The sequence below is a fragment of the Sander vitreus genome, chromosome 23 (genome assembly GCF_031162955.1).
Source record: "Sander vitreus isolate 19-12246 chromosome 23, sanVit1, whole genome shotgun sequence".
NCBI lineage: Eukaryota > Metazoa > Chordata > Actinopteri > Perciformes > Percidae > Sander > Sander vitreus.
Window position 1 is genome coordinate 17651357 of NC_135877.1, and position 25293 is coordinate 17676649.

The 25293-nt window shown below is 40.1% G+C and overlaps 1 protein-coding gene across 2 annotated transcripts in view; it reads left to right on the forward strand.

Annotated features, from left to right (window-relative positions):
- The first annotated feature begins 3840 nt into the window (after nucleotides 1-3840).
- Nucleotides 3841-25293, forward strand: part of lin7a (lin-7 homolog A (C. elegans)) — a 34499-nt gene continuing 13046 nt past the window's right edge. For both annotated transcript variants that reach the window (XM_078242853.1, XM_078242852.1), the window contains exons 1-2: nucleotides 3841-3928; nucleotides 17172-17290. In XM_078242853.1, the coding sequence (XP_078098979.1) occupies nucleotides 3892-3928; nucleotides 17172-17290 (156 nt within the window). In that variant the 5' untranslated portion in view covers nucleotides 3841-3891. The remainder of the gene's footprint in view (nucleotides 3929-17171; nucleotides 17291-25293) is intronic.

Genomic DNA, 25293 nt, shown 5'->3' on the forward strand with positions numbered 1-25293 from the left:
TCTTTGTCCCAAGTGACAGACAAAATGTATCATTTTTAAACACAGCACCTATTCAAACCTTTTTGCCAACAGAACATTACATTCTAAATTAATGATGAAGGTCTTCTTAAATCCATCACATCCCTGTCTTATCCTGTGGCTTTAACCTGTCTTGGTCTTTTACCACATATTGATTCAAATCACATTTCAACAGAGCATAAGTTACAATCTATATTCATTTCTAACTATAAACAAACTTTGACAGGGAAAGAATGCCTCCCATCTCCCCTCATGCTGTAATTTGTCCAGCCAAAATGTCTCGGTAAATCACTGCTCCCCCAGGCACCGCCATAACTCTTTTTATAACAGTGCAGATGCTATTGGCAGAATGCATATCATTCTGATAGTCTCTGGCACCAGACATGCACACAGAGCACTAACTAATACCTCCTTGCAAAGCCTAAACCGAAATCCAAGATGGTTCATTATGGCCCCTCCATCTTGCCCTCTTCTCTGATTTGAGGTAATGAGTGTGAATCTTTTGAATCAGGAATCAGACATCTGCCCTTCAGAAACAGTAGGAGGCAAATTACAAGAGTTATCTACAAATTATTAATCTCCAAGCAGTGTTTTTTTTACCCGCAGAGTGTTTGAACATGGATTAATAATAAAAGATAATGATTGCCATTTTATATGTGGAATGGGTTTTAGCCGCAGCAGTTGGCAGAAAGGCTTGGCAATGATTTCAGTCAACATTATTCAGAGTTTAGAATAACTGATATTACTTACTTGCATCAAACATGCAAAATACGAGGGACACTTTATCATTTGGTGATGTAAGTCTGGGTAAAAGCCATTATCCATATTGATTATTCCCTCATTGAATGCCAGTCAAAGCAGGAGATGAAGATAAGAAGAGTTGACAGATTTTCTAAGCATTCACACAGAGATGTGTAAGACGGGCTGTAGCTCAATATAAATAGATGTCTTATTATTTTTACTGTTGTCTATGAGCAACTAAAATGCCAGATAAACAGTGGCAGAGCATCAGTGAATTTCCTAATTTCATGATCTGTAATAATGTGACAAGAGGGAAAATATACTCCCATTAGCTTTCTTCTCAAATGAAATGAGCTGGTGGGAGCAACAAAGTCAGCCAGTGTGTGGCTGGGTTAGCTCCGTAGTGGTAATTGTATATTTGTTGTGTCGATTTGCCTTGTTAGAAAAGAAATAGAATTTTTTGAATGTCCATCAGTATACCTCCCTCTTTACATTACGATCCACTTTAATTACCTATCAGCAGCTGCCCAATGAAGCTTGGTAATAAACAACAGAGCAGCCTGTCACATCATGCAGGGAAACCATAACACAAACTGTTACATACATACATTCTTTTTGGAGATTTGATCAGGTCACCAGGGAATTTCATCTTTTTTCCCCCAAGTGCAACATTCCATGTAGATCACAGTCATGCTGCACAAGCATGAGAATAAAAATGAAAATTCATTACCCAATGTTCTGTTTTGATAAGGCCAAGAAATCACCTGGCACATAATTCCCCGTCAAACCATGACTTTTTGACGTTTTTATACTTTTCGTTTTGAACAAACAATGTATAACATGTACATTTAGTAGTTTTAGAGTTGCTGGTACGCAGATTCTGTTCTTTGTGGGCAGAGCCAGGCTGTTTCCCCTCTGTTTTCAGTATTTATGCCAAGCCAACGTAACTGACTGTTGTCATTTTTCATATATACTGTACAGACATGAGAGTGGTCTCGATCTTCTCATCTAATTATTAGCAAGAAACGATAAGCATAATTCCTAAAATTATTAACTATTCCTTCAATGACCTGTTGAATTTGTTTTGCACTGACTGTGGTGCCTACAAACTCTCTGACACTGTTCTGAGCTTTGATCTGATAGGCAAATATACTTCAGTCCAGTCATCTATATTTGCATCTCCTTTGGTGGGAGAGGAGACCTTTCAGAAATCCATTCACTTACAGTTGAAGGGCTTTAAGAGCACTGCAGTGTAATCCCACCTCTTAAAAAAAAAGCAGAACTGTATTCCAGCCCATATGAGTGAGAGCCTGTAATCTCTCTGTGCCCTCTTTCCGTGGGCTCTCTATAAGCCCTCACCCTCTCCAACCATCCGTCCAGCCCACCACTTACCACCAGTTTACATCTGCATGCAGCTGGGTGGAAGCGTGGGTGGCTGGAATTTGATGCACATTACGATGACAGAATATTCCCTAAAATGCTTAAAGATGATGAAAATTGAATCTGAAATCAACAGAAATACATCGATGTGACATTTTTAAAATGTCATTCTTGGACACACTAATAATTAATTTGAAGTAAAGTGAGGTTGAGTGTGAGGTAATTGTTTCTCAAATGGGTATAAAGTGATTATTTTTTTCATGCAAGCAAGATAAATGAGATTCAAATGATTTCCGTGTCAATATGATACTGTGGTTTTTGATCTGAACAGCCATGGAACCCTAAATATTGCCTCAGGTGTGTAGTCATTTTTACAGTGTACATTTATCATTGCAGTCATGGTTTGTGAGCCATGTGACTCTGCTTAAACCAGCAACGCCCCCCCCCCAGCCAACTAGAGATTTGCTGCTTGTTTTTGTTGAGCACTGCTTCTGTCGAGTACAATGACTGGCAAGGTATGAGATATGCCACAGCAGCAGGCACCATTAGGCAGCAGATCTACAGTAGATGAAGAGTCACTGGTTTGGCTCCGTTCTGTGGTAGCACATAAACATGAGGATTAATCCTTAAGCCCTCCAACAAAGGTTCACTACCATCATTTAGTCCTTATCGGGCTGCAGGCAGTGCATGTAGCCAAGGGAGGAGATAACAGGCAGCATGGCTCAGTGATTCTCCATAAACCTTAATGGCAAGCAAGCGCGGTTGCAATCAACTGATCTCTGAAGTACAATTGATGAGTGGATCATACACGGCTAAGCATTTACACATGCAGGCACAGAGACACATATCATTTAGAGACTAAGAGTGTGCAAACCAGGTTGACTTCTGTGAATAATGACTGGGGACTCAGGGTATTGTTCATCAGTTTCCTACAGTAGGTAAGAGAGAACAGTTGTCCTAAATGCTGCTCTGATTTAGGAGATACACTATATGGCCAAAAGTACTTACAGTTTATATGCACATACTTTTGTGTACTTGTCAAATGCGAGCAACTTCCTGCAGCAAGATCTTATGGAAAGCCTGACACCAGATCATTAATGCCATCATCATTAATGCCCATGATTTTGTAACAAAAAGTTCAGCAAACACATGGTCACATCAAACACATCATTCGTATGAGTGTCTTCATACTTTTTGGCCATGTAGTGTGCTGGTGATACATCTGTCTCCTGAGCAGATCTGTGCCTTTTATTTAGGTTTTTATAGTGGTTGAAATCCACTAAAATACTCGCACGCAATATTGTCACTTTTAATAAGCACATTTAATCAAGTGATGAGTGTTAGAAATCAAATTATTAAAACGTGTGAACCAACCAAGTAGTTAATGGTTTAAATGATAATTTCACTTACTGTGGCAGATTGCATGTCAAGAAAATCTTTAACAAGGTACCATATATATTTTATATTAGGCCTAGTGGACAGTCCTGCCTGATCATGTCAAGATGGATTTTATTTGTAGTGCGTATGTACTATTGTAAGCTGCTGTTCATGTGCAAACAATGCCAGGTCATAAGACTTCATGAGGATGGAGGTAGATTAATCCCAACCTCCCAACCACTCCCAACATCCCCTCATCTCTCTCTCCCTCTCTCTCTCTCCCTCTCTCTCTCTCTCTCTCTCTCTCTCTCTCTCTCTCTCTCTGTGTGTGATGCTGCAGCTCCTGTAGTCTCCAGTCTCCAGTAAACAGCAGTCATGGCGACAGTGGTCCAACCGCTCTCTCTGGATCGAGGTAAGGCGCTCGGAGCTTTGCGAATTGTGCTTGTCATCTGAGGGTTTTTTTCCGCGTTTTCTTTTTTTTTTAAACTTCGGCAAGGAACTGGTGTTTGTGCCGGTGTTTGTTTCCTACAGATTGTGTTTATACGGGTCGTTATTTCAAGTCAATATGAGCTCGAGCTATTCTAAATGAAAACGTCCCCAGCCTGTCCGTTCCGTGCGTATATTTTGCAGAAAGGAGCGCTCGTTATGTCCTCTGTTAAATTATAGCGGGGTCTTCTATGGCCACACACATTAATTCACCATCATTCGTTTGACAAATGGACACACTTACAGAGCGTTTCGTTTATTCCCATCTTTATTATGTAACCTCATCGGTAATATTATCCCGTTACAGCTCGCTTTTTGCTCTCATCTGTAAACATTAAGCCGCAGATGTAGGCTACTGAAGCGCTTTGGCACGAAAATCTACTTTGTCATATAGGAGACAACTTTTGTATTTGAATTGGGCAGGTGCAAGCCAGGAATATGTACAGGACGTAGGCTAGTTGTTGTCTTTTTGCACTTGTTGGAAGCTTACAGTATGCAAGCACATTGCAATGAAAGCCTAATGTTATATTGAGATGGTGTTACTCAGCCTGTTTTGCTAATGCACCACAGGTAGTGTTTAAGAGCTCAGATGGCGTATGTAATTGTAGACCATGGGACTTAAACACTTATTTGTCCATCCCCTGACCTCATTCATACTGTATGGTAGTAATGCCACCCAGATCAATTTCTCATAATTAGTTTTATTTCCCTCCTTAAAGAAAATACTTACAATACATTTAAAGTCCCCTTATTAATATCATAGTAATACCACTGGGATATTTTATACAGCTTTTAAGTAAACTGTTCTTTATACATGCCTGAGAAGCTCACTGACTTTTTTTTAGATCACAAGTGAACGAAATCCCAGTCCTACATTCATACCAATTGCATATCATCTGGTGAAATGTACAGGAATATTGCACAAGCCTTGCATGGGAAAATGATGCTGTCAAATATAGAGAAAGGAGAGCTATTTCCTCTGTGCCTAGTAAAGCTAGCATCAGCTCCCCAGTCACTTTCAAGCCACAGGAGATGACTATAAATACACTTTATCTGATGGGAGCATAAATAATATGCAGGAATTAATCTGACTGGTGTCACTTGTTATGTGGATTCCAAGTAATTAGCCACAATTGATCATTTTCTGCTATTAGAATTAGGTTTATTATTTCTTCCATGTGCTCAATTCCAATTTGTTCTTCACTAAAGTGTAATGCTTGTGGGCAGTCATGCTTTACTGATGCACAATCTGCTCGGTGCAGAAGTGCTATACCATGCAGAGTTAATGAAATGAGTCTAAGATTGCACCAGGCAAACAGATAAACAATACAACCCACTCCTTTCCAACTCACCACTCATCCTATAGAATTATAGAAAGGGGCTTAGCTGTACTGATAGCTTTTAAACACTGAGGCTATAAGGGGAATGTCTTCCATCTTGGTAAAATTCAGCCTTATCTGATGATAGTCATTTGCTGGGGCAATGATTCAGACGTGACCTCAGCATGTATGCAGGGGGGGCTGATCCATATTTGCATGCTGTGGCATGAATTCGACCAGTCAGCAGCGGGCAGCTGTAATGGCAGGAGCAGTCATAATGATAGTTTCACACAGGGGCTGTCAGAGAGAGAGAGAGAGAGAGAGAGAGAGAGAGAGAGAGAGAGAGAGAGAGAGAGAGAGAGAGGCAACTTTACAGGCTCTTTTGTTTTAAGCTGCTGCCATTATGAGAAAACACTATAATTGCTAATGAAAAGGTAGTCCCGTCTCGTGTGGGGAGAACTCTTTATAGCTGCTGAGTTGCTGAGTTTGTCAAACACACGCAGGGAGGAAACAGATAGAGAGGTTTCATTCCAGAGCTCCCACTTGGCTTGTTTGGTCACAGCAGGATGAAAAGATCTTACATCACTGGCCTTCCTGTTATTGTCGGAGGAAATGACTGCGATAAGCAAACAGCAGACCCCTATATCAAGAACTTCCTGAATATTTTATTAAAAGCAGTCTGCATTCTCTGTCAAGCTGGCATTTGACTACAAATAGGCAAGTCTCAGAGATGACAGCCTTTTTGATATGAAATAGTGAGAGCAGAGATCACTGTGGGTGTATCTCAGTTGTTGTTGGTCAAGGAATTTTGTCAAAAACTTATAAAGAATGAGTGACACTAGTTTTGCAACCATTTGTCAGAAGAGAGATCGTCTGTGTGCAATAATTGAAAGTTGTATTAACAAAACTACACTAAAAGTCTTAAGCTATAGCTGCGAGCTAAATGCTAACACCAGCATGTAACATGCTCTCAATAAAAAATGCTTACATATTGATGTTTAGTAGGTATAATGTTCACCATGTTCAACATCTTATTTCAGCACTAAATACAAAGTGCAGCTGAGGCTGATGGAAATGTCATTAGTTCTGCTGGTTTTTGTTCACAAACCAAATTATTGGACAATTGAAATTGCGATCTGATGATACTAGGTCAAAAGTTAAGGAATAACCAAAGTTATTTGACATGCCAATGCATTCAATAGTTAAGTTGAGATGTTTCAGTCTGAACTTAAAATGATGGACCAACGGATCAACAGTGGCATCCATAGTATCACGCTGCTAGCATGGCTAAAACATCTAATTCGCCCTAAAAGAGAATTGACTATACTGTGAATGAAATGCATGACCTATATTAGCAGCTGATGTATATTACGACTCATAACGTGCATATCTACATCTCAAAATAATTGAAGAACTATAGTGCATGTCTAGACAGTGTCTGATTAAAAGAAAACTGCACTCTTAAGTATTATCAGCCTGTCAAAGATTATCCACAGTACTTGTGCTTCAGTTAGTTGCTTACTCAATTTCCCAGAATGACCTTTGATAACCCCAAAAATACAGCAGTGAACTTGTTAAATTCGTCTGTTGCTTATATAGGTAGAAAGAGAGAGTGATAGAGCCCGCTGATACCTTTGGAAGGGCATAAAAGCATGATTTTCAATTTGAGAAAAGGTGGGTTGTGCTCTTTAATGCAACATTTTGTAGCTGCATCATATTCTGGTCTGTATAGGCTAGTTTCTCTGTTGAAAGTGGCTTCTCTATACATAATACCTCCCTGTGAGGCTGTTGAACATCACTACAAGCTACTCTAGAAAGAGCTCTTTTACATATTTTGGTTTTCTTCCCTGTGTGTCAAGGTTTGGTGAGTCTGTGTATAGCCTACTGTCTTAATATACGGAAGGCACTCTAATGCCTCAGTCCTTGTTTTCCCTCTGAGAGATCATGGCGAGTTCACTGATTTGACGGCAGACCTTATTCCAATCACATGCTCTCAGTCACACCAGCGATTTGAAAGATTAGCGGGTTGCTGACAAACTGACGTCACCCATAGCTGCACCTTCTTTTAAAACAGAAATAAAGGTTCTTTGAGAAATTAAACTGGAGGCATGCTTGGCAGCAGAGTTGCAAAGGGCACCAAGGATATCCAGGTCAATTGTATTCGATCATGCAGATAGCATCTCTCAGGGTACAAAGGTAGGCGTGGAGTCAGAGGACGGTCATCTAAGCAGAATATGAAAAGAGAATCTTCAGTTGTCAGAGATTTAATCACGACCGCATGGTTTAATGAGCTCAGCCTCTGATCTGTGCGTGTTTATTTACATTGCTGCAGTTTGTCAAAATTACACTTCTAAGTACTGATAATGTATCACGCCCAGTTCTGCCACTGTTATAAATTGACTCCACACATAACACTCTTGGACAGGATAAAAAAAAAAAATGTCTGGGTTGTTTGCATTTCTTTAAACTAATCACAATCATCTTGGGCGTCACTAAGCTCTGGTCACAACGATGCTACCACTGCAAAATGGTCTCGGAAAGAAACTTGTTTTGGTGGAACATTTGCACCCCCCAAAAGAAAACGGCACATCAAATATTAATTGAAGTTAACTGTTCACACAATACAGTAACGGAAGCTATTTAAATTAGCTGGATACATGGTTAAACGTAAAAATCATTTGCTCTTACCAGTGTATCGCTATGTGCAATCGGTCCCAAAACGTCCCAGTTAGAGAGTAAATGCCGTAAACATATAATCATTTACAATCATTCCCCCAATGAACCAAGCAGGCCTTCCTTGTTGCACGATCCAAATTTTCTTCAAAACTTGCCATTTTCAGCGTCTAACGTTAGCTTGCTAGCTCGGAGGTTGTGGTTGCTGTTTCTCGAAGTGACTGGAGTTTAGAACGTAAACACAAAGAAAGCAGAAGGTGAGAAACATCCGGCAAAACTTCTGGCGGCGCCAGAACTATCCGGTAATTGAACCGCCATCGATCCAGACTAAACCTTGACTAAATGTAGCAGAATACTGGCGTGCTGCCCAGTGCAAACACATCTACGCAACAATGTTGTGGAGCCTTGTCAAGCCCTGAAGCCTTTATCACACATCACTGTGGCTTTGTTCAGCTCTGTGCCTTTTTGCTAATCAGAAAATGATGAGGATGACCTTTTTTTAGTCAGCCTGTGAGGCTGTTGAACGTCACTTAAAATTGGCAATTCCAGAAAGAAGCCCTCGCTCCTTCAAATACGGCGACTCCTTTTGGTTTTCTTTCCTTTGTGTCAAGGTTTGGTGACTCAAACAATCTCTGTACAGTGTATAGCCTACTGTCTTAATATACTGAAGAGAATATCTGCAGCACTCTACTGCCCCTGTCCTTGTTTTCCCTCTGAGAGATCATGGCGAGTTCACTGATTTGACGGCAGACCTTACGCCCATAACATGCTCTCAGTCACACCAGCGATTGGAAGGATAAGAGGGTTGCTGACAAGCTGACATCACTCATAGCTGTTGAAATTGCATCTCCTTTTAATACAAAAATAAAGTTTCTCAGAGTAACTGTCTTGCAGGGACAAGGTCCAGTAATTAGGGGGGATGAAGAAGACAATAAGTGCGATGTTTTCGATCTTTGCTCTCACCACTGGCTCCCACAAGGAGCCATTAGCCCTCTAGGAGTGATTTATTTGTCGTGCTTCGAGGGGATCGTTGCAGTAGGGCAAATTGGAGCTAATTCTCTTGGCATGGGACTTGTTTGGTGAAACTCTGTCATGCCAATTTACTCATTCAGAGTGTGATTATTTCAGTGTTTATGGTTGGAATTAGCAGCAGAGTTGCCAAGGGCACCGAAAGCGCCCAGGTCAAAGTGGCGGTGGCAGATGGCAAGGCCTTTTCAGGACAATTTATTAGCATCTCTCAGGGTACAAAGGTAGGAGTGGAGTCAGAGGAAGGTCATCTAAGCAGAATTTGAAATTTGAGGAGCTTCAGTTTTCAGAGATTGAATCACGAACACGTGATTTAATGAGCTCAGCCTCTGATCTTGGCAAACTTATTTACATCGCAGCAGTTTTGTCAAAATGACACTTTTAAGTACTGAAAATGAATAACGCTCAGTTCTGCCACCGTTATAAATTGACTAAATGTACTAGAAAACTGGAGCGCTGCCCAGTGCGAACACATCCCCACAACAGTTTGCCTTGTCGAGTCCTGAAGCCTTCATTACGTGTCACTGTGGCTTTGTTCAGCTCTGTACCTTTTTTTCTAATCAGAAAATGATGAGGATGACCTTTTTTAGCCGGCCTGATGTTAGAAGAATTCAGTGAAATTAGCGTGTGTGTGTGTGTGTGTGTGTGTGTGTACAGATAATGAATGCGTGATGATGAGGTAAGCAAAGCACAAGCCTCTTTGTGGTTAAATTCATAATATATTGTACATCATCATGATTGTTAAAGCTGTGAATATTGGGGGAGAACTGTTTTGTTCAATATGTGACTGGTTATGTAAGAAATCACAACTGATTCAGTACTTTACACTACTAGTAAGAGGATCAATACTCCATTGGAGGCTCTAACACTGTTATGATCCATTTATGACTTTAAGTTCCTTTCCAGGAATTATTTTAGTTCTTTGTTAACTTGTCCTTATTCTGTTTTTCTTAGTATTCTTGGATTTCTATTTCAAAGTCTTTCTACAGCCTCCAGAGAGAGAGAGAGAGAGAGAGAGAGAGAGAGAGAGAGAGAGAGAGAGAGAGAGAGAGACAGACAGGGAAACTTGTTGCATTCAATCCAAGTAGCAGGGTAGCTGTAATAGCCAAGAGCATTTTTGCCCCAGTTGTTTAAAACGCTTAGTAATATTTTAATAGAAATCCAAATGGAGGTCCATTAACATTGACTGTATTGCTAGCTCCCCTGTTTCCCCTCATGCCCATCTCTGTTGTAATACTTTCTTCAAATTGATGTCATGAGGTCATATTTTCAACATGGGAAGTCAAGCACGCTATATGTTTGGCGTTCAAGTGATTAAAGTCCTATGGAAACTGTTGCTAGGCGACCGACAACACAAATAATGGATATTGCCTTCCCACTCGTCTTGCGAACACAGTAGACCTTGATGCATTTATTCAGGACCTTGCAGTTTGATGTGAAAGAGAAAAGGAATATTGCATGAAACGTTTTGGAAGATATACTCGTATTTGAATTCTGTGTAAAGCACTAGAACAACTTTAACTGATATGGGAGCATAAAAGTGGGGGGAAGAGCCAGCAGTAAAGATCTGTTGGACCCAAAAAAGCACAGGTTTTAGTGTGACTTAAATGCTACATTTAACAGTAGTGAACAAAATAGTGATTCCATCATCAACACACAATGGAAACTTTGTTCCAAGAAAGTATTAGTGAGGTCTTGACAGTCACGTGATTAAAAAAAAGCCTGCATTGAACTTATCTCATTTAATCATGAAGTATCGCTAATGAGAATGCCATCATCCTAAGTATAGCAGCGGGAAATTAACTGCTGACAGGATCTCTGCCGGTGTCATCACTCTGCCTAATATAGCAGTTGTACATTACACGGTAACTCTATCTTGATGTTGCGTGCACACAAGTTTTTCTGACTGGTGTTATAACTCCTCAAAAACATAAAAAGATATCCTCTATAATTACAAGTCACCGTTCTTCTGTGCACATTGCGATATATTTGGTGTGTTTTTTTTTCCAAAGCTTTTTCTGCCAGATAACGAGAGAGAAATATGCTTTTTTTCTTGTGTCACCGTTCTTAAAAAAAAAAGAAATCCTCATTTAGATACAGCAACATCAACTCCCTTTTATCTTCCTTTGGAGAAGAATATGTCAAACTACAGAGTGAGAATGACCTAATTGCATGCAGTCTGCTTCAGAAATGCTAAATTTGGCAGACTTGTCAACATGGAGATTGAGCACGTAGTTTTCATTGAGGCGGATGAAAAAAAAGGTGTACAGATGTTGCACACATCTGGACCCACTGAATCCCCTCGAGCACAAAAACTGCGGGTCTCTGGGTTGAGAGTCAAAACAGTACAATAAAGCACTTGAGGGCTGAACTTGATTTCCCTCCACTGTATTTTCAGTGAAACAGATTTGGTCAGGATTTCTGTGGAGTCCAGTGATGGCAGAATTGTTGAAATATTTGATGTAGCAGCTTAATAAACAAGGTTTACTGTGTGTCCATGCTTAAAAACAGGGGTTGGTAAAGGGACAAAAAGGGCAAGGCAAGAATAAGAAGGCCAGAATGCTAAGACTGAGTTGCACAACAGGCGATCTTGTGGAGAACTGAGCGAAAGGGTCAGGTATATATAGTGAGGGGTTGATGAGAATATTGGGAACCGTGCTGCAGCTGGGTGTGGCAGTCAAGTGATGATGAGAAGTGAGAAATGCTTACACCAACTGCAGGGCAAGGATGGAATAACAGGCTCTGGAATGACATGAGTATCAGTAGCTGGCAGATTATAAACAGAATTTAAAGGTGCATAATCAATATGTTTGTATTATGTGTATGACATGACTTGGCAGCATTTAAACTTTTCAGCCTATTGTTTTGGTTTTATGGTCCACAACCTTTTAATTTCACTCACAGCTAAAAACAAACAAAAAAACTCTTAAAACCGACCATGCAAAGTTAGGGACTAGCTGGTGAACATAGTGGAGCATTTAGCAGCTAAAGAGCCAGATATTTCCCTCAGGAGGCGCTGGAAACCCAAAACAGAGCTAAAGGAGAGGGACTATTGAATTCACATTCTTCAGGTGGACAGAGACACAACTCCAAGTGAATGCTAATGTTGCTCGGTGTCTGCTGGATGTGTAAATAGGCAACTGAATGCTAACAAGTTGACGTATGAACTTAATAATAATAGTATTGTTGCATAATTTCACTGCTGAGAGGTGGGCAGACAATCAGTTAGTACATGCTTAAGCAATAGTACATGTAGTGCTGGGCAACATTGTTGAAATTTTATATTATGATGTTAACATATTAACAACAATATTTGCTATATGAGACTATGGCAAATGTATGAGAAGTCACATTGATGTTCACGGCAATTAACTGTGTTCCACTGTAATCATAACAATATTATATTTTGGGTTTCTACTAGAACATGGTTACCTGCTTTAATGTTCAATAAACAATTATTTTTTTAAACGCTCCGTCTTTATAAGCCCCCCTACCGAAAAGGCCCAGTCTGCTCTGATTGGCTTACGAGAAAAACCTTTGCAAAGGTAGTTCTCGAGTGGAGACAAATCTGAATGGCCAGTTAAATCCCATTTTTTTTTATCGAGGCAGCCCACAAAAAACTGACTGGGTTGTCTTATTTGAGTTTGTGGGTTGGTAGGCACTTCAGATGGACCCAAATGTACAAGCACAGAAAAAGTGAAAAAGAGTAAAAAGTACTATTTTTAGGAGAAGCATAAAGAGACATAATATGAAAGTGTTTCTGTATAATACAATGCATGTTTTAGCACAAGTCAATAGTAATGCATGGCTTGAAACTTTATTATTTATTTATGTCAAAATTGTTAAAGTGTTGTATCTAGCGGGGTTCATGTATGTTGTTATTGCATAGCAGGATTGGTTAGTCACGGGTGGGATCATATTTCATGTATTACCCTCGAGCTGAAGTTATTCATAGACTGTGCATATAACAGGCACACCATGTGGGTGTTGTTGAGCACATACTTGTAGATGTGTTATCTTCAACTATGCTTAATTTATTCTATCAGCATCTTTTCTCAGCTGAAGGTATAACGTGATGTATGTGTACATGTTTCAGCATGTCAGTGTTATTAGGGTGCAAAGGGACGCTGCACATGTGAATTGGGAATCATTTCCTTTTAATGTGACGTAACTATGATCCCCTGCAGTCATCTCAGCTGCTCTGTCATGGAACACAATCACCCTTGAATGCCTCTTTCCCTGTTTTTTTTTTTTTACACTCCTCTGTTCAGTCACACAGCTCATCTAATGTCCCACTTTTACATCAAGCATGCAGAGCAGAGAGAATTGAAGTGCACTCATACGACATTTTTTGCTCAAACCTGTGTTACAAAGAAGACACAAACAAAAGAGAATTTTTTTTGCATTATATTATGTGCTAGAAATAACCCACCAGGCAGTTTATCTGACCTGTCTTCATACAAGACTAAGATCATAATTTGATTTGTTTACACAATTTCTCACAACAGTATCTTGCGTGAATGAAAAACAGTGTGACAGTTAAGCAACAAATCTTCACGAACATAGATTAGATATCACTGGAAGCAGTAAAGGGAAAATGTGCCAGTACAGTGCCAGCAGACATGTCATTACCTCTAAGCTGCTCTGTGTGAACCAGATAGTTATATATGAGTATATATGATTACCACTTATCACCACTCATTGTGTGTGGACACCTGTAATTACCTTTTCAGTGTCCTTATGTTTTTACATCAGGATAAAACTGCAAAGGGACATGACATATATTGACTGGAGCAGGCTTACGGTATTACAGTTATTACAATAGTCAATGTAGGTAACACTGGAACATTTAATTGAGCAGTTCCTCTGTTTGATCCAGAGCTAAAGAATTTAAAATGACCCAAATTTAAGTTAGAAAGATTATATTAGGAAATGGGCAGGCATCACTTTTGATCAGCGAGATGAAAGCCCCACTAAAATGTCTGCAATATCAATCTTTGAAGTCAGGTTCCAAACGACCCGTCAAAGTCCTTGATGTGGATGAAGAAAATGGTGCTAATGAGCATGTGAAAGCAAATATCGGCAGAGAGGAAAGAAAAATATTTCCTGGATGGCCCCTGACCTCCTTTTAATGAGAATCTAATGCTCATAAACCTCCCGGATAGATGCCTTTGCTGCTTGGAAGTATACCAGCTCATTACAAGCTATTCACAATCTCTATTTGTTGATATTCAGGCATAGAGGGAAAAAACTAACCCAGACACCTTGATAGAAAATATTAATATGGCATACTTATATCCGCTGCTTATAACCCCATGTGATTTCTTCCCCAATGAAAATAGTTTAATATTGGATATGACTATGAATATTAAACTTATGTTTGGCATGGGGCCAAGACGTAATTCCAAAAGAATGCTAATGGTGCTCCGTAAGTACTAAATTTATAAATACTCAACTGTTTGTTAAGAAGTTCACCATATAAACTTAAAATATCAATGCTGTGTGGTGCACAACTTGTTTCTGCTGCCCCCATTGGCCAAAGAAAATAAGTCATTGCAGCGTTGTTATTCACCCAATGCTGTCCGTAACAGCTGAGTGGTAGGCAGATACTTGAGGTAAGGCAATGACCCTCAAGTGGTTAAGGTTGGGATACCCCATTGGTCAGGATATATGATCTGAACATGTGAGCGTTGACGCCTGGCCAATCCTAGTGCTTGAATGCTGTGAAGGGTGTGTCTTGCCAAGTAAAGCAGTGGGATTCATCTTTACACAAGACTCTGAGTAGAGTTGTTTGATTAATGGCCGATTAGCATCATCGTGATGACTCGCCTCATTGCCAGCTCTCATCTGCCAATACAACTCCCGCTGGACGAGTTGTCGTGCGCCGCAACCGACCTTGATGGGAACTGAACTTCAAGCAAATCAAAAATAATCCTCAGTGCTGAATTATAGAGCGCTCGACATAGAAACAGGCATTGGATTTTGGTGCTCATTGTCTCCACATGTAGTATAAAGGCAAAAATGCAATAAAAGGTACGGTCCTAGTGTGTTCCACACTTCCTTTTTATTGCCTTATACAGTGTTCTCAAAGTCAGAGCTGGAGACTACTTTTTTTCTCCCACAGTTTTTCAAAGAGTAAAAGCTCCTCTGTCTGCTTTATTGAGTTACTCCCATATTCCCAGAATTCAATATTAGTGTGTGCGTGTGTGCGTGTGTGCGTGTGAGAAAGAGAGTGTGATGCCTCTATGCACAATTCGTCACTGTGTGTTGTGAAAAGAGCCACTGATACAGCCTTGTAGTGAGATGACAGTGTACTGCTTGTTATGATGACACCTGGTTTAATGGTATATACTCTCCTTTACTTTACTGTAGACAGTAAAGACTACTTATCCCTTTTTTCCTGCATACATATGATGCACAAGCATTTGTAGCTGATGCAGAACACATGTAGAGTAATCTAAAGAATGTGTGTGTGCCTGTTCTGTATAGATCAATCCCTGTTGGGCCACCAAACGTGGCTGTAGCTGTGGAAAGTCTAAAAAAAAGATGCTGTTGTTGCTTGGTGGAGTGACATGAATCCAAACAAGCAGCCTAGCTTTCTGTCAAATAAAGTGTTGGCGTTTGCTGCTGGAAAATAATGTTCAATAAAATAACTAAATAAACTGTGAAATAAATCTAAATAAAATACATATAAATTCCGAAAACAAACTTTGTGAATGTTTAAAGGGGACATATTATGCTCATTATTAGTTTCATACTTGTATTTTTGGGTTTTGACTAGAACATGTTTACGTGCTGTTTTTTTTCTCTCATACTCTCTGTCTAAATATACCTGTATTCACCAATGCTCTGTTTTAGCGCCTGTCTCTTTAAGCCCCCCTCCTGAAAAAGTCACTCTGATTGGTCAGCGTTTCCGGGTCTTCTGCATCTCCCCTACAATTGTAGAGAAGTCTTGACGGCATTTATTTATGGATGGAGCGTTTTGATACTTACGCATAATTTATATAGCACCTCAAACTGCTTTATAAAAGACATGGAAATCTCATTTTTTAATACTGCTCTAATCAATATTTTTAAATGAACGATGGATCAAATGACTGTGTAATGTGAAAGGGGTTGTTCTTAGTTACAAACCCACAGAGATTTATCACCTGACTCCCCAATGTGTCTGAGAACTTGTGATTGGCTTTGCCACTATTTTCTATTTTATAGACTAGATAATTAATTGATGTCAAATCACAACAGGAGTTATCTCAGAACACTTTACAGATAGAGTAGGTCTAGACTACACTCTATAATTTACAAAGACCCAACAATTTTTATTTGGTGTGACAGTGGCGAGAAAAAACGTCCTTTTTACAGGCAGAAACCTCAGACAGACCCTGACTCTTGGTGGGCGGCCATCTGCCGCTGCCGGTTGGGACACAGAGCCACAGTTCTACTTTTCAAGAGATGATGGTGTGGCTTGCTATTTCATGGGGTATATGCAACACCAATATATTTTTGGTGTGAAACTAGAATGCAAGAAAACGCCACAGTTCCACTGTAAAACTGCACCAATCATCTCTCTTTGTGTGGTCAGAGGTCTCTGGACATACAAGCTGAATAAAACATGTTATTGACCCAACAGTCCAGTGATTGAGTACCAAATCACTTCCCACTCCTTCCATTAAGTATCTCTATATGGTCTGCCAGTTTCAGAGGGCAAGAAATGAATCAACCAAACTGGCAGAATCATTGAGCTCAAGCTAATTAGGGGAGGAGCGCTCAGTACACCCCAGAGTCACAAGCTCTAAATTAAGGCTTAGGTTTAGTGTAAATGCTTTGTAATGCCCGTCGGGTGCCTACTCTTACCAGCAAGTGTTGCCTCTGAACAAATGAGTGCCTGACTTATTCCTTCTCTCTATTCTCATACATATAGCTAAGCCAATGCAAACGATCCATGGATGGGATTGCAATATGTCTTGCCTTAGCTGGCCTTGACTGAGTCTATTTCCATTATCCCACCCATTGATTCACTCCAGTGCCTTTCTCGTGGCTGTGCTGTTACATTAATGTAATTGAATAAGGCTTTTTTTTCTACTTCGTGCCCTTGGCATGAGTGCCTACACACATACATTCACATCCTTTCTCTGTCCCTCTTTCTGCCAGATGTTGCCAGGGCTATCGAGCTGCTGGAAAAGCTGCAGGAGTCAGGTGACGTGCCTGGTCACAAGCTCCAGTCTCTGAAGAAGGTCCTTCAGAGTGAGTTCTGCACAGCCATCAGAGAGGTGAGTCACTGTCAATGAAAGGAACCGCCGGTCCATGAACATCAGCATGACTCATGTCTTTTCATTCTTTTTTGTTCTGTGAGACTATTTATTTATTTTAATTTTCTACGATGACCTTTCTCGGGCTAGCACTTGTTGTCATAGTTCTCTTCCTATCATTCATTGAAGTCATTCAGTTGTTGTTGCTCTTACCTGTTTAGTCATGGCTGCTGTGTTGTCAAGACCATTTTTTCTGTTTTTATCCAAACAAACCAGAAAAGTAGAACCATGACTTTCTGTGAAGAAATGATTTAACATAATGTAGAGGGAAATACTAGACAACAGCAGGGACCATAATTCAAAAAATGAACATCATTCTGTATTGCAAAAGACTTAAAACTAGCGATAGAGACCATAAACTCATTATGAAGATGTTTACTGATGTAATAAATCAAGTTGAGGAGTGGGTCACTTTCTCATAGACTTCTACAGAAACCGACCTCCTTTTGCAACCGCACGTGTTCCCCCCTGCTGGAATTCAGGTTTAAGGCACTTCTGCATTTGCAGCACTTCGCCGAACCGGATGCTTTGTCCATTAATATTATACAGTCTATGGTCTAAACCTAACCATCCCAACCAACGAAGACAATGAGTACTAGCCAATCAGAGGCAGAGTAGGGCGCCATCCTAGGAAAAACATTTTGCCAACTTTTCATTGACTTTGTATCTAATAATGCCCCGTCTTAAATTTGACTTGCATTCCGTCTGAACGCACCTTTTAGGCTGGGTTAATACCTCATTTGGATAATGCTATATTTTCAACTTCAACATGCTTTGAAAACAGCTACTTAGAAACAAACTAGAGAGACCCAGATCTTTCTTTAAAAGTAATATTAAGTATATTGCAGAACATGGTTATTTTTAGTGCACAGTGACTTTATTTACTGTTATGCCAAGAGGGAAGTTGTCTGAAGGCTTTTGGTAATGTTGGTATTATTGATGACCATATTTACAGTACATCAGGGACAACATCTCAACCTTAGCCAACTCACATTAGCATACTTGATCTTTCTGTTAGATGTAATAAGTTTTCTTCTCTCACTTTACCAGAATGCTGCACAGGAAGAAAACTTCCCTTTCTGTGATACCTTTGGTTACGGCCAATTTAACTTATTGTATAATTAGCCGCACCACAAGTGAATAAAGTTGCAAATTTAGTGTAAAGTAGTAACAAAGTTGCATTTAGTATTGTAAAATTTAGCATTGACTTTACACTTAAATTTGTGATTAGCTTTTGCAACCGGCTGCTATTGCTATGCTAAAAGATGTTAATATAGCCCAGTGGTTCCATGACTTGGCTGATCTGTAGGGGAAAGATAACTCCCTGATTGCGTTCAAGTATACAGTGGTGCCAAAACGTGCTCCTACTGTAGGTCACTACTGATGCTTTGAAACTCAGCAGAACAGTAATTTTGGGAAGAATTATGGCTATAAAACAACAAAATCTGTGTGAGTGTACCTTTAAGTTATTGTTGTGTTACATCAATCAAAAATGACTGCAGCATAATGAAAACTACCGTGATTAATACGCTGGAGCTGAACAGCAACATTGAATTTTTGACTGCATAAAAAATTCACACAGTACATTTCAATGATCACGAGGCCAGAAAACATTATGAGCATTTCATTAACTTGGAAGGTTTGATAAGCTTGTTACACTGGATTCTAATTAAGGAAATCACTGTAAGAGATTGGTTTTAATTACATTTTACAGGGACTGAATTAAGTATGAATCATAAAGAAGAGAGTTTCTCCTCTTGCTTTAAATGCTTTTATTTACAAGCAGGCAAACAGCCACCCGCTGGTCCATCATCTTAACACCATTCATCAGGAGGATGGGGTACAAAACAAACAAGAGCATTCACTCTACATGACACCACTACACAGGCTGATAACGGCAGATCTTGTATATTTAGTGTCCTGTCTGTTGTGATTTACTGTAGCATCGCCCAGTGACATGTATTTGTTAAGCAAACAGGGCTGAGAGCAGAGAGACAGATGCCACGACGGCATCTGTGTTGCAATTGTGAATTGTAAACAAAGTCCACATGTAATTTGTCCTGGAATGAAAGCAGACAGTTAGCAGACCTAATCAGAGTGTTGTGTTGCAAATAAAAGGGAAATTAAATCAGATTTGACTGATTTAGAGCACAAAATAACCACAATATGTTTTGGAGTATTTATCTGTATCAATGACTCAATGAGCTGCTGACATCTCTGGTTCACCAAAGTCACTTTTTAAGCCATAACATATGTAACCTTCTGTTTGTCACTTAGATATTTATTCTATAGTCTTTTCAGTATATTTCTTATAGAAACTCATTATAAGCTTTGTTTACAGCCAGGGCCTCGTTATAATAATTAAAAGGTCGCCAACACTGGCAATGATGCCAATTTAGGAGAAATCATGCAAAGTGACAGAAAGGAAGAAAGCACTAGTCTTCTCCTCTGCCTGGCACACCCCGACACCAACTGCACGTCTGGCAACCGGCTGAGTGATCACAGTGCCAGTCGCTGGATTTCAGTGATAAAGATTCTCAAAAACCTCTGAATAGGGCTCAGCAGCAGCAGCAAATGCCCTTTTCCAAGAGGTGAAGATGCAGACCACTTCACCCACAAAGAGCTGCCTAAACACAGTCACCAGGGAAACCATCAGAGATGCACTGGGATGACTGGGCTGCAGAGAGGCTTCTCTCTGTGGTGCTGAGCCAGCTGGGGGGCAGGTTGTAATTGCTGGCCATTGCATACTGCATATTATTATTGTTATTACACAGAGCATTTAAGGAGTTGTTGTGGTGGAATATCACAGTTCTCACCCACAGGGTATTCTTATACCAGATGATTTGGTTTTCTCACACATAGCCCACTTCAAGTTGTGGGAAATCTATTGTCAAACAGTTACATTTATTTTTGCTGAGAAAGCTGTCATATCCACATTATGATGTTTAATACTTCAATTGTTGCGTATTGTTTGTCTTTTAGGTTCGATTTTTTTTTATTTTACATCTCCTTGGAGCTTCCCACCAGGGAGTGCACCACCCTGGAAGAAACGGTTCATTCATATGTCCCTTATGGAGCTATTTCACGATTTGGGAAGTTGTTTTTCTGACTTTGGTTCATGAGCTTAATGTTGTAATGTGAAAACAACATGAACATTACAAAGAAGATGTGTTGTATTTTATTGCTCAGCATGTTGATAGCTGTTTCCAGTATTCTTCAGTAATATTCATTTTTCTATCCAAGTATGCTGACACAGTTTGAAGCTTTGTATTAGTGATTTCGTCACAGACTGCACCAGTACATTCCCTAAAACCACTAAAATATTGCTTTACCTGACTTGTTATTGGGGTTAATGCTTATAAATACATTTTCTAAATAATCTAGGTTACTCAATGTGGACAGCAATACCATATTACAAATTAGACTTTGAGCAAAAATGGAGATGCATATGTGAATTAATAAAAAAGTTTCTTACCATCAACCCAACATTTCATTTTGTCCGTCATGTTTCTGCGTAATATATTATAGACTTTTTGAGTTGTTTTTCTGACTTGAGGGGGTGTTAATGTGAATTTTCCCAACCGGGAACTAATTTTTCTGATTATTTTGACACCACATGAATGCAACAAAAATAATCAGCACTTTCAATCACAAAAATGACCACAAAATGGTAAAATAACTTTTAAAAAATAGGCTCATTGTGATGGAATACCAATCTCAAGCAATTTTGAGGTATCAGACTTTTATAACATAATGATACTAATATGAATCCAGTAGCCATCTGAAAGAGAAAAAATGCATCCATCTGCCTTAGAAAATACTATATGCTTTGTAGTAAAGGGATACAAAAAGCAAATTGGTATAGTCCTTTAATGGGAACAGTTTTCCTCCACTTTAAAGCTTCACGTTTTTTTTCACTCCTTGCTATATAATCATATTCGTATTCATTTTGACTGCACTCGCTTCTCTTTCCTGTATGTCATCCATCAGTGTTAACTACGCTTGAGTTAAAAGAGCCATAATACACAGGTTGAACTGAAAGTCCAACCCTCCCCATGTTCATTGAGATCACACACACACACACACACACACACACACACACACACACACACACACACACACACACACACACACACACACACACACACACACACACACACACACACACACACACACACACACACACACACACACACACACACACACACATTTCATTATTACAGATGACCTTTCTTACAAGTCCGGGCTTTTGGTAATCTGTGATATGATTCCTTTCTCCACACACATATGTGATGGAGCTCATTACACAGTCTGGTGGGCCGACACAGAGCCTGATAAGATGGACATACTAATCTTGTCTATATAGTAAAAATCCCCACTGTAAGTGCACCTCCAAACCTGATCCTGTACTCTAAGTCTATGTCAATAGAATTTACCGAACATGAATCAGCCTTGTCAATATGAAGAATGGATAGCAGGGAAAAGAGTCTGTTCAGCAGTGTTGGGCTAAGTGACAAAGAGATAGAGTTTGATGAGCTGGTTGTCTTTCCCCACCACGTTCATCACTGATGGGGGGGGTGCAAGGGAGAGAATCTTGGGTCTGTGCTTTAGTCTCACTGCGTCAGCTTGAATGAGTTGTCAGGGTCAATCAGCCTTGTTAATAGGAATAGAAGGACACAAGACGAAATGACTGGAAAAGCTAACCAGCTGGAAATGATGGAGAGTGGGAATTTGCAGTACATTGGGTTAGAGGGTCCCACCCGACGAACACAGGAAGTGCAAAAAGCAGGCTAGAATCGTAACATCTTTCATCAGCGTTTAACATTGCAGTTGATTTTCCACTTTGGCAGAGAATTTCAATCAACATAATTGACTGTTTTTTTTTATGAAAGCGAAAGGATTTGTGTTTATTCCATCCCGATGCCTCAGCCTCCCACGTCAAATTAAGGATGAAAGGCTCATTAAGTCAGTCCATGCAAGTTCAATATTTTCCCCTCTGTGTCATGGATAGCACCGCAGAGAGGGAAAGTGTATTGTTAAGCCCTGTGCTGGTTTTCATCCTTTTTAAACCACATCAACCGGGTTAAAATCCCCATCCTGCCTCTCCATAACTCAGTAGAGGAAGCAGGAATGTACGGTTACAAGCAGTGTTGTCATGTCAGTTTGCTCCACAGGCCTCTCTCACTGGTCTCTGGCTTTCTAGCATCCTCATAGGTTTCAGTGCTGGTATCCTATCAGAAATAATGTGTGTGTGTGTGTGTGTGTGTGTGTGTGTGTGTGTGTGTGTGTGTGTGTGTGTGTGTGTGTGTGTGTGTGTGTGTGTGTGTGTGTGTGTGTGTTTCACTGTCCTGAACCAGGCAAGAAGGAAACATGTAGGAGAGGGTGGACTGATGGTGTCAGGGAGGGGCAGTGAAGACGTCTGGCCAAAGAAAAGGCAGAAAGGAAATTGAAAAGATGCCCGCAGGACAACAGGCCTCTTTAGAGCAAAGCCACAACAAGAGCAGACTGACATTCAAAAGCACACAGCTATTTGTTCCATGGCTCTGTCATTCAGGACACTGCATTTAGGTTAATGTGTATAGAGATATTAAATGTGCATCTCGCTTTATGTCCTTTAGATTACTGTAATAGTATTACTATATTTCTCAGTTAATTATGATTTCTTATGCAGAAAGAAAATTAAATATGTACAAAAAATACTATGAATAAGAGAATTTTCAAATTCAATTCAATTCAATTTTATTCACAGTGTCAAATCATAACAGGAATTATCTCAGGACACTTTACAGATGGACTAGGTCTAGACCACACTCTATAATTTACAAGGACCCAACAATTCCAGTGATTCCCCCAAGAGCATGCATGAATGCGTAAGTGCGACAGTGGCGAGGAAAAACTCCCTTTTAGGAAGAAACCTCGGACAGACCCAGGCTCTTGGTAGGCGGTGTCTGACGGTGCCGGTTGGGGGTATGATGAACAATGGCAATAATAGTCACAATAAAGATATTGTAATAGTTGTAATAGTTCATGGTGTCGTAGAGCACAGCAGGGCGTAACAGGGCGTTGGCCGGACATAGCAAGTCGAAGCCGGGCATTGCAGTGCGTAGCAGGGTGTAATAGGGCACAGCAGGGCAGGACCAGCTGCCACCATGATGTAGGTGCCATCATGATCCAAGATGATGATGCTGGGCGGAAAAAGAACATAAGGACTCCGGGGAATAAGCTCCCCGGAGCTATGTTAGTAACAAGCATTTCTGTGACACGAATACACACAGATGGAAAGAGAGAGGAGAGAGAAGTTCAGTGTGTCCAAGGAGGTACCCTGGTAGTCTAGAACTATAACCGCATAACTAAGAGCTGCAGAGAAGGGGAGATAGGGAGGCTGTGTTCCGTGATTGTGGCTATACACCTTCCCCCACCGGTCTAGGCTAACGCTGCGACTCATTACTCCCTAAGTATATGTAAGCTTTATATGGGGAGAAGCAGAGATAGGGTGGGGGTGCGCCATGACTGTGGCAACACACCCACCCCCGCCGGTCTAGGCGAACGCTGCAACTCCTCACTCCCTAACTATAAGCTTTATCGAAGAGGAGAGTTTTAAGTTTACTCTTAAAGGTGGTGATGGTGTCTGCCTCCCGAACCCAGACTGGGAGCTGGTCCCACAGTAGAGGAGCCTGATAGCTAAAGGCTCTGGCTCCCATTCTACTTTTAGAGACTCTAGGAACCACAAAGCTGCATACTAAATATTACTAAATTCCATTAACACTGTACATTTCATATTTTATATATTATTACAGTATATTTGTTTTTAATATATATGTTAAAAGTCTGGATAATATATGTTGTTTGTATATGTTGTTTGTATACCTGGAGTGGTAACAAAAATAAAGTATTTCTGATTCTGATTCTGATTCTGATTCTGAAATTTCACCTGATTCTGCAGTTCCCCTAATCTCAGTCTAACGTTCTATCTATCTATCAGTTCATTGTTTGTTCACTGTTTGGGTTGTTCAGTTTCACAGCTCTCATCAGTGTTGTTTCCAGACACAGCAGTGTTCTCAGTTTAAAAAAAAAAAAAAAAAAAAAGTTTAAAAACTCACTGTGCGCTACCTGCCCAGCACCAAACAACAACTACCTGGTAAACATAGCTGGGCTAAATAGCAGCTAAAGAGCAAAATTATTTCCCCAAAGGAGTTGGTGGAGACCCAATACCGAGCTAAAAGAGAGTGAATGTGACACCAAATTAATGCTAATGTAGCTCTGTGTCTTCTAGAGGCAGAGGGGTAATAGAGTAGGCAACTGCCTGCTAACATGTTACATAGCCAACTTGAAAAAGGGATAATAATATCTCATATAGAAAAATGTATAAAAATCATCTTCTCTGAATTTTATATTGACTTTTGCTTACTGTATGAATATTTACGCCGGGCATTAATTAAGCCTTCAACTGCAAAATAAGTTTTAAAATCCATCCCTGATGCACTCTGTGAGTCTTTTGTAAGTCACCGCTGTGCCACTGCTCCCTCTCACACACTTGATGCCAATTATCGCATGAGCAATGCAGCTCTATCTGTAACACTGCTGTTTGAAAAGGGCCAGTGTAGTTACATACGTAACAGAGACTAATGTGTGCAGGCCCAAAATGAGAGACAGTTGCAGGTAGAATAAATAGGTGTAATACAGTAAACAGTTGCAGTAGTGTTTAAAAAAAAGATAGCTCAGGGAAATAAGAAGCCACTCTGCAGGCAGATAAAAGCAAGAAAAGCCTTTCATGGCATTTTTAAAGCTGTGCTCAGCCTCAAAAAGTGCAAAGGTGGAAGAAGACCTCAGGAAAGTATATCATTTGGGAGCTGTGTGTGTGTGTGTGTGTGTGTGTGTGTGTGTGTGTGTGTGTGTGTGTGACTGCAGCCTCCTTTCCCCAAAATGCATCAGCGCTATAAATCTACAAAAATGTGTTGCGGTCT